At 35.2% G+C, this 11,056-nt stretch overlaps 1 protein-coding gene across 1 annotated transcript in view; it reads right to left on the reverse strand.

The window, feature by feature from the left end:
* Window positions 1-6,366: 6,366 nt before the first annotated feature.
* Window positions 6,367-11,056, reverse strand: part of PPP1R2 (protein phosphatase 1 regulatory inhibitor subunit 2) — a 28,819-nt gene continuing 24,129 nt past the window's right edge. Inside the window, exon 6 of the mRNA XM_080828206.1 lies at window positions 6,367-9,198. Coding sequence (XP_080684332.1) covers window positions 9,152-9,198 — 47 coding nt within the window. The 3' untranslated portion in view covers window positions 6,367-9,151. The remainder of the gene's footprint in view (window positions 9,199-11,056) is intronic.

Here is an 11,056-nt window from a genome sequence, read left to right on the forward strand (position 1 = left end):
AAAAAAATCTCACTGGTTTAAAGCAAACATTCAGTAAAGGTAAGTGGATCAACCACTTATAAAGCTGGTATAAAGATTAAAAGACAAAAGTAGTAAGACCAACTATATCTACAATAATTAGTTACGGAATACATAAGATAAACTATGGACAATTTGACATCAATTACATAAGACCTGACTGGGGAGGAGTAAAAATGTAGTGCTTTTAGAATGTGTTTGAACTTGAGTGACCGCCAACTTAAAATAGACTGCTATATACACAGGGTGTTATATATGAACTTCAAGGTAACCACAAACCAAAAACCTGTAATATATATACAAAAAATAAAAAGAAAGGAATCCAAATATAACACTAAAAGAAAGTCACCAAGTCAAAAGGGAAGACAACAAGAAGAGAGGAACAGAGAATTACAAAAACAACCAAAACACAATAAAACAGCAACAAAAGCACACACCTAAAAAATACATATATATGTATGTATATATATGTAAAATTATTTTTAAAAAGCACACACCTATCAATAATTACTTTAAACATAAGTGGACTTGAGATGTCAGCTCCTCCATAGGCAAAACACATCCAATCTGATGTACTTCTCTGGTGTATAACTAGATGTTCAAGAACTTTGTGCAACATGTCAGCACCCCTGAGGAAAAATCAACAAGTGATTTTGTCAGTGATACGGTGTGCTATGCCTAAAAAACGGCCTCTCTACTCGCTGGCCCATTTCCCAACACTTGTTGGAGCTGTTAGCATTCTTGGCAGAAAGTTAGAGAACCTAACTCCAGCCAGCTCATTAAAACAGTAGCTATAAAATCAATTAAAAAAAGAAAAAAAACCCAAACATAGGATAAATGACTGAATAAAAAAAACCAAGACCTACCTATATGTTGCCTACAAGAGACTCACTTCAGACCTAAAGACACATACAAACTGAATGTGAAGGGATAAAAAAAGATGTATATTACATACAAATGGAAATAAAAATAAAGCTGGGACAGCAATACTTTTATCAGATAAAATAGACTTTATTTTTTTTTTAAGATTTTATTTATTTGACAGAGATCACAAGTAGACAGAGAGGCAAGCAGAGAGGGGGAAGCAGGCTCCCTGCTGAGCAGAGAGCCCGATGCAGGGCTCCATCCCAGGACCCTGAGATCATGACTTGAGCCGAAGGCAGAGGCTTAACCCACTGAGCCACCCAGGCGCCCCCAAAATAGACTTTAAAACAAAGACTGTAACAAGAGACAAAGAAGGGCATTACATGATGATAAAGATACCAATCTAAAAAGATAGAACAATTTTCAGTATCTATGCACCCAAAAAGGAGCACCTAAATGTAGAAAGCAAATATTAACAGACATACAGGGTAAACTGTAATAGCAGGAGACTTTAACACCCCACTTAATCAGTGGTTAGATCATGCAGACAGAAAATCAATAAGGAGGGATGCCTGGATGGCTCAGTCAGTTAAGTGTCTGCCTTCGGCTCAGGTCATGATCCCAGGTTCCTGAGACTGAGTCCCATGTTGGGGCTCCCTGCCTTTCCCTCTACCCCGCTTCCTGCTCATGCTCATTCTAATAAATAAATGAAATCTTCAAAAAAAGACAAAAAAAATCAATAAGCATATAGTGGTCTTGAATGGCACATTAGACCAGATGGACTTAACAGATAATATACAGAGTATTCCATCCCCAAACAGTCGAATACACATTCAAGTACACATGGAACATTCTCCATGAAAGATCGAACTAGGCTACAAAATAAATCTCAATAACTTTAAGATCTAAATCATATCAAGCATCTTTTCTAACCACAACAGTATGAAACTAGAAATCAATTGCAAGAACAAAAAATGGAAAAAACAAAACACATGGAGGCTAAACAACATGCTAATAAACAACCAATGGGTCAATGAAGAAATCAAGGAGGAAATAAAAAAATACCAGAGGCAAGTAAAAATAGAAACACAGCATTCTAAAATCTGTGGGATGTAGCAAAAGCAGTTCTACTAGGGAAGTTCATAGCTTATAGACCTACCTCAAGAAACAAGAAAAATAATCTAACCTTAACACCTAAAGGAACTAGAAAAAGAACAAAGCCCAAAGTTAGTGGAAGGAAAGAAATAATAAAGATCAGGGTGGACATAAGTGAAAGAAAAACTGAAAAAGCAATATAAAAGATCAGTGAAAGTAAGAGCCAGTTCTTTGAAACAACAAACAAAACTGATAAACTTTAGCCAGACTCATCAAGGGAAAAAAAAAAAAAAAAAACAGCTCAAAGTAAAAAATGAAGAAGTTACAACCAACACCACAGAAATACAAAAGATTATAAGAGATTACTACAATTAGATGTCAACAAACTGAACAAAAGAAATGGATAAATTCCTAGAAAGATATAATCTTCCAAGAATGAATCAGGAAGAAATAGAAAATCTAAACTGACTGATCGCTAACCATGAAACTGAGTCAGTAACAACAAAAAAACTCCCCACAAACAAAACTCCTGGACCAGATGGCTTCATAGGTGAATTCTACCAAATATTTCAAAAATAATTAGTAATACCTATCCTACTCAAACTATTTTAAAAAACTCAAGAGGAAGGAATGCTTTCAGATTTGTTCTATGAGGCTAACATTGCCCTAATACCAAAACTAGAAAGATACTATAAAAGTGAAATGTCCATGATGAATACTGTCCATGATGTCCATGATGCCAATGTCCATGATGAATACTGATGCAAAAATCTTCAACAAAATATTAGCAAAGAAAATTCAACAATACATTCAAAGATTCATACAGTACGATCATTTATCTCAGGGATGCAAAGAGGGTTTAATATCTGCAAATCAATGTGATGTAAAACATTAACAAAATGAAGGATGAATATCATGATCATCTCAACAGATGCAGAAAAAGCATTAGACAAAATTCAATATTCATTTATGATAAAAATTCTCAAAAAAGTAGATATAGAGGAAACATACCTCAACATAATAAGTCATTTATAACAAACCCAAAGTTAACATCACACTCAACAGTAAAAAGTTGAAAGCTTTTCCTCTAAAATCAAGAACAAGATAAGAATGTCCACTCCTACCACTTTTATTCAACATAGTACTAGCAGTGCTAGCCAAAGCAATTAGACAAAAGATATAAAAGCATCCACAGTGGTAAGGAAGAAGTAGAACTGCCACAATTTGTAGATGACATGATACTATGTATGGAAAACCCTAAAGATTCCACACAACAAAAATATCAGAATAAATGAATTCAGTAAAGTTTCAAAATACAAAATATACACAAATATGCTGCATTTAAATACACTGTTAACTATCAGAAACAGGAATTAAGAAACAATTCCATTGACAATTGCATGAAGAAGAATATAATACACAGAAATAAATTTAACCAGGAGGTGGAAGCCCTATACTCTGAAAACTGTAAGATGCTGATAAAAGAAACTGAAGATGACATAAATAAATAGGTACACCACACTCATGAATTGGAATACTACTAAAATGTCCATATTACCCAAAACAATCTATAGATTCAGTGCAATCCCTATCAAAATATCAGTAGCATTTTTCACAGAACTAAAATGAAGAATTCTAAAATTTGTGTGGAACCACAAGACACCCCAAATAGCTAAAGCAATGCTGGGTGGGTGGGGGGGGGAACAAAGCTAGAGGCTAGAAGAACAATGCAACCAAATCACACTTCCAGATTTCTAATTATATTATAAAGCTTTAGTAACCAAAACAGTAGGATATTGACACGCTTACAAATAGTGGCACACACAAAAAAGAAAAATCCACACAGTTAAAAAGAACAGAATAGAGAACCTAGAAATAAACCCACACTTACAGAGTTAATTAATCTATTAAAAAGGAGGCAAAAATATACAGTGGGGAATATTCAATGAAACTATATCACTATTTACACCGTATTAAAAAAAAAAAAACTCAAAATGGACTAGGGAACTAAATGTAAGACTTGAAACTGTAAGACTCCTGAAAAAAAAACATAGGCAGTAAACTCCTGGACATTGGTCTTAGCGACAGATATATATATTTTATTTCTCTCCTCAGGCAAGGGCAACAAAAGCAAAAATAATTTTTTATATAGTGAAAGAAACCATCACCAAAATGTAAAGGTAACCTATGGAATTAAAGAAGATATTTACAAATCATGTATCTGATAAGGGTTTAATATCCAAAATATACAAAGAACTCACACAAGTCAACACCAAAAAAACAATCAATTCAAAGAAAAAATAAGTAGAGAACCTAAATAAGCATTTATCCAAAGAAGACATACATATGGCCAACAGTCACAAGAAGAGATCCTCAGTATCAATAATTATCAGGAAAATACAAATCAGAAATAGTAAGAAATCAACTCACACAAGTCAGAATGGCTAGTATCAAAAAGACAAGAACGACTTATAGCGAACTGCTGAATAACTGTATTTTACACCTGAAACTAATATAACACGGTATGATAACTAATGGGAATTAAAATAAAAACTTAAAAAAATGAAATGGGAAAAAAAAAGAGAAGAACAAGCGTTGATGAGGATGTAGAAAAATGGAAACCTTATGCACTGTTGGTGGGAAGGTAAACTGGTACTGCCACTATGAATAACTATGGATAGTACGGAGGTTCCTCAAAATGTTAAAAACGTTAACACCAGATGTTTCACTTCTGGGTACTTACCTAAGAAAATGGAAACATGAATTCAAAAATATATATGTATTCCTATGTTTACTTCAGCATTACTTACAATAGCCAACATATGGGAAACAACCTATGTGTCCATCAACAGATGAACTGATAAAGATACAGTATATATGCACAATGGACTATTAATCAGCCATAAAAAAAAAAAAGAAAAGAAATCGTGCCATCTGAGACAACATGAATGGACCTAGAGGGTATTATGCTAAGTGAAATAAGCCAACGACAAACACTGTGATTTCATATGTAGAATCTAAAAAACAAAACAAATGAACAAACAAAACAAAAACAGACTCATAAATATGGAGAATTGGTAGTTGCCAGCAGGGAGAACAGGTGGATGGGCAAAAGAGATGAAGTGGATTAAGAGGTACAAATTTCCAGTTATAAAATAGTAAATCACAGGGATGTAAAGTATAGCAACAGCGAATACAGACAATAATATTGTAATAACAACGTATGGTGACAGACTGTAACTAGACTTATGGCAGTGATCATTTTGTAATGTATACATGACAAATCACTATGTTGTATAGCTAAAACTAATAGAATACCGTATATGTCAACTATATTTCAATTTTAAAAATATTAAAGTATATATATAAAATATAAATCTATAAAATATTAAAGTACAACAACCACATCAACCGCATCTTTATCTGTCCCGGATATGTAATTTACCATTTCTTGCTAAGTTAGCCAAAAGTTATTTATTTATTTGTTGAGGGAGGGGGGAGCACACAAGCAGGGGGAGCGGTGGGCAGAGGGAGAAGTAGGCTTCCTGCTGAACAAGAAGCCCGATGCAGGACTCAGTCCCAAGACCCCGGGATCATGACCTGAGCCAAAGACAGATGCTTAACCACTGGGCCACCCAGGCATCCCATAAGTCAGCAAAAAATTGAAGTCTTATTTTAACAAATTATATACCACCTACAGATACTGTGCACTTATAGCTACCAAGCCTTACCTTTTTTTTTTTTAAGATTTTATTTATTTATTTGAGAGAGAGATCACAAGTAGGCAGAGCAGCAGGCAGAGAGAGGGGGAAACAGGCTCCCCGCTGAGCAGAGAGCCCGATGTGGGGCTCGGTCCCAGGACCCTGAGATCCTTCAGACTGAGCGGAAGGCAGAGGCCTTAACCCACTGAGCCACCCAGGCACCCCAACAATTATTGTTTTTTAAAAGATTTTATTTATTTGAGAGAGAGAGAGAACATGAGCAGAGTGAGGGGCAAAGGGAGAACCATGATCCCCGCTCAGCAGGGAGCCTGATGCGGGGCTCGATCCCAGGACTTGGGGATCATGACCTGAGCCAAAGGCAGAGGCTTAACACACTGAGCCACCCAGGCGCCCCAAACCCTCCCTTTTCTTTTTTTTTTAAGACTTTTATTTATTTATTTGACAGAGAAAGACAGAGCTAGAGAAGGAACACAGCAGAGGGAGTAGGAGAGGGAGAAGCGGGCACCCTGCGGAGCAGCGAGCCAGATGTAGGGCTTGATCCCAGAACTCTGGGATCATGACCTGAGCAGAATCGAAGGCAGATGCTTAACCAACTGAGCCACCCAGGCGTCCCACCAAGTTTTCAGTTTAAAACAAGAAATAAAAACTCAAACACATGAAAAATATTCCTACAAGCACACAATGTTTATCAATAATCCAAATAAAGTTTATTTGTAAGGTGCAACCTCTAAGGAATTTTATGTATCTAAAAAAGCATGGATAAAAAACATATTTAGTTGGTCTGGATTTGAATCCCGTCATTTAGCATTTAAGAGAGACTGAATAACTTGGCCAAGAGCTTTTTCCTCCCTACAAAGTATTACTAAGAATATTTGCTTTGTGTGGTTGTTCTGAGGATCAGATAATAATAAAGACTGAGCACAATGATGGGCAAGAACAAATAATAGGTTTTCAAGAAATGGTGTTCTTGTTACCATTTGTATAACAAAACAATTAGTTTGCCACAATATACTCCAAGAACCTCTCATGGTATTCAGAACACGTGGTAAACAGAACATGGGCCTAAGACAGGTGGGTAACAAGAAAATAAAACCCACAGGAAGAAAACTGTCATACTGCTATAGTTTCTTATAATGTGTTTACTAACCTAAAGGGGAAAAAATTATGAACATTTGGAGAAAATGGCACTTTCCTTCAATATTCAATTTAAAGTTATTAATATTTTAACAATCTTTCATACCATTATGTGTCTCAGATTTTAAAGAGCATCATTGCTCGATTTCAGACTGAAAAATGAACAAACAAAAAAAAGATACTAAAAAAACTAAGCAGAAGTGATGTTGACTAAAAACCTATCTTGGCTAGAACTGAACACTGACAGACAACTTTCTCCAAAGGAAGATCTAACTTGAATTATATTCATTTTTTTATATAGTCCAATAACATGTCAGTGAGGAACTCATGACACGAAAATGGTTTTACTCAATTACATAAGACTACCTAAAATTCTACTGAGCATGTCATTTTTTACATCTTACTCCTCTGATATAATTATGTACTTCCTGAAACCAGAAATGAGTGTTTGCCTTTGAGTTTGTAGAAAACAGCAAAACCAGTTGTTAAAGGTCTTACCTTTTCTTCACTATATAGCAGCTATTTCTACAGAGTACATGCATACTTTCTTAGAGCTCAAAATGAGAACACCAGAAACAGAAGTCTATGTGCATGAACATATGTATACACATATGTATCAACTTACATTCCCCGAAGTGGATTTAAACCAGTAAGAATACTTCAACATTCTAAATTCAGAAAGCAAAAAGCAGACACAAACACTATTTTGTTTATAAATCAGAGGCATAATGAGCTAGTAAGTTTCAGTCAGAATACTATATAGTTTAGAAGTACTCTGACTGGATCCCATTAAAAAAAAAAACTCATTCAAAATAAAAAGCACATTCTTCTAACAGCAAAGAATTCTCCCACTTTTTATTTATTTTGACATATTGGTATTTTCATAAACTTGCAAGTGGAAGATAAGCTGTTCAATAAAAGCTTTCATATATACAATATACAGAAATTATTTTAAAAGTCTGTTCATATAATGAATTCTTTTGGTACTGACAAAAAAATTAAGATACAAATAATTGACTAGAAATGAAACTATCACTAAACTAACACAGGAACTGCACTTCATTTCAGGAAAAAAAATCCAGATCTTACTGTGTTAGAAGAATAAAGCACATTTGTAGTATACATTATCATATTCCCTTAAAGCAGGACTATTTAAAGTTTTTAAATTAAAAAGTGTTCAGGGTTATTCTGTCTGTACATTCAGGAACTATCATATCACCGGTTACACACAATTCTCTCATCATGCAAAAAACCTGCTAGCTGTTTTCTAAGGTCTAATCAAGTCAAACAATAAACTAATTATAGCAATTTAATTAGCAAGCTATAAATCAGAGAGGTGTAGAAATTCCACAGTTGAATTGTATTTTCTGTCTATAGTATGGCTGCTGTTCAACTTTCTCCATACATTAGAAGAACTAATAGGCATTGATAGTCAAATAAACATTTCATTGTAGCAGCAAATGATAGAATATGTGAGAGAAAGAAGAGTTCCTAATTCCATGACCATCTTTATTACCCTTTTTAAAGGTAAAGAGCTGTGTGTGTATATGTGGAAAGAAGTAAGAAACAAAGGCAGGAGGTTAAGACAGGTATATAAAGGGAATGTTGAGACTGTATCAGAATTGTATTTATTTAAAAAACTGATCTGAAAGTCTGCCCATGGAGTGTACAAAAGCAGAGCAGATGTTCCTGCAAGTTTAACCTGGTAATTTATTTGTGAAAAAAGCTAGTTTTGATGAGGAAAAAGTCAATCCTGTCCTTGTAAACATAAAGAAACTCAAGGGGAATTTTAGAGATAGTAGGCCAGAAAACGCCAACAGTTACTCTTATGATCCTTTTCAATTAAACAGACAAATCAAGTTGAAGACACATGTTAAAATACTGTTCAGACTGAGTATTACCAGCTTATATAATCTGCTATTCCAACTGGATTATGATTTTAAAAAAACCCCACTTTTTATAAGAGCTATCACATCTAGAAGTGAAGAAAATAAATTAGATCCCCCCAAAAGATATTATTTTAACCTCTAAAGCATAAAAAGCTATATAATATACAAATTAACCAGTGTTCTTACAAAAGTAATGTAGTTTTGGACTGATGACATTATGCTATATTTGTGGTGAAGTACTAGGCACAAGAATATATGTATCAATTAGGCATTTTCAGTCTAATTAGTCTTGAAAGTCATTTAATTCTTGGCAATATATAATAACTGGTACGCATTTTGGTACTTAAGTCATGAATTGTTGAGAACAAGAAGCAGTGTATTATAGGAACAGGGTCTGTATCTGACAATTACAGTGCTGACAAATCTTTTCTATGAACTCTGTGATTTGTTTTGCAGTTGGTCACTTGTAGTAGATCCTGCAAAAATAAAAGGAAAACAAGTCAATATAATTTAATGTGTATTGCCAACCTTGGAACTACCTGAGCTAAAGTCCCCTTTTACTGCCACGGATAATAAATATAAAAACCTAAAAAACAAATAAGGTATATATGATGTAGGCTGATTAGTGACATAAAAGAATTAGTATACCTCCTAAATATTCTAAAGACCAAAACAAGAGTATCTACTTAGTATTGGGACAAAAGGTTTCAGATTAAACATTTCTGTGAATAAGTCACAAGCAGCAGTTAAGACAACTCAAATATCCAAAGTTATTAAAAGATCTCAAAACAAGAAAATATTTCCTTAGCGTCTAAACACGCTACTTTTCTTTTTACAAAAACAGCAATAAAACAGATGAGGATGGGCAGAGGTTGGGGAGAGGAGGAAAATGACAATGTTCATGAAGTAATGGGCTACAGAGAACCTGGAGATTTTAAAAGCTGGTAAATTTTTTTTTTTTAAGGGCTCAAAAAGAGTAGAGTACAAATAAGGAACTGACTTCCCTAAGCCTGATTACAGAGTTTTTTCTATCCTTGTGGAATCGATCCTAAAGAAGATATACTCCTGTGTAAAAAGTACTTCTCCAATGAAGAAAAAATAGGCACTGAGCTAACACAAATTTTAATCATTTGTTATATTTATTTATTTTTAAAGATTTTATTTATTTATTTGACAGACAGAGATCACAAGTAGGCAGACAGGCAGGCAGAGGTGGGGTGGGAAGCAGGCTCCCTGCTGAGGAGAGAGCCCGATGCGGGGCTCGATCCCAGGACCCTGAGATCATGACCTGAGCCGAAGGCAGAGGCTTTAACCCACTGAGCCACCCAGGCACCCCTCATTTATTATATTTAAAAGAAAAAAATTTATTTATGTAACTAAATGTGTGAAATCTAATATCTTACCAGCAATTATAGACAAAAGGCCAGAATTATTTTTCAAAAGCCATGACTTAAAGAAAAAGAACTCCATGGCACCTGGGTGGTACAATTAGTTAGGTGTCCAACTCTTGGTTTCAGCTCAGGCCATGATCTTAGGGTCATGAGATCAAGTCCCACATTGGGTCCACCCTCAGAGCAGAGTCTGCTTAAGACTCTCTCCCCATCTAACCCTTTTACACTGTTGGTGGGAATGCAAGTTGGTGCAACCACTTTGGAAAACAGTGTGGAGATTCCTTAAGAGATTAAAATTAGAGCTACCCTATGACCCTGCAATTGCACTACTGGGTATTTACCCCAAAGATACACAGGTAGTAAGAAGAAGGGCCATCTGTACCCCAATCTTCAAAGCAGCAATGGCCACAATTGACAAACTGTGGAAAGAGCCATGATGCCCTTCAACAGATGAATGGATAAAGAAGATATGGTCTATATATACAATGGAATATTATGCCTCCATGAGAAAGGATGAATACCCAACTTTTATATCAACATGAATGGGAGTGGAGGAGATTATACTATGTGAAATAAGTCAAGCAGAGAGAGTCAATTATCATATGGTTTCACTTATTTGTAGAGCATAAGGAATAACACAGAGAAGAAAAGGAAAAGTGAATTGGGGGAAATTGGAGGGGGAGACAAACTGTGAGAGACTGTGGACTCTGAGAAACAAACTGAGGGTTTTGGGGGGGGTGGGCGTTAGGTGAGCCTGGTGGTGGGTACTAAGGAGGGCACGTATTGCATGGAGCACTGGGTGTGGTGCATAAACAATGAATCTTGGAACACTGGAGAAAAAAAAAGACTCTCCACATCTGCCTCTCCCCACCCCCTCAGTAAACAAATAAATCTTAAAAAAAAATCCTTTTAATCTCTGACACAGTGTTACTGATGCAAATTT

This window comes from Martes martes, assembly GCF_963455335.1.
Source record: "Martes martes genome assembly, chromosome: 1".
Lineage (NCBI taxonomy): Eukaryota > Metazoa > Chordata > Mammalia > Carnivora > Mustelidae > Martes > Martes martes.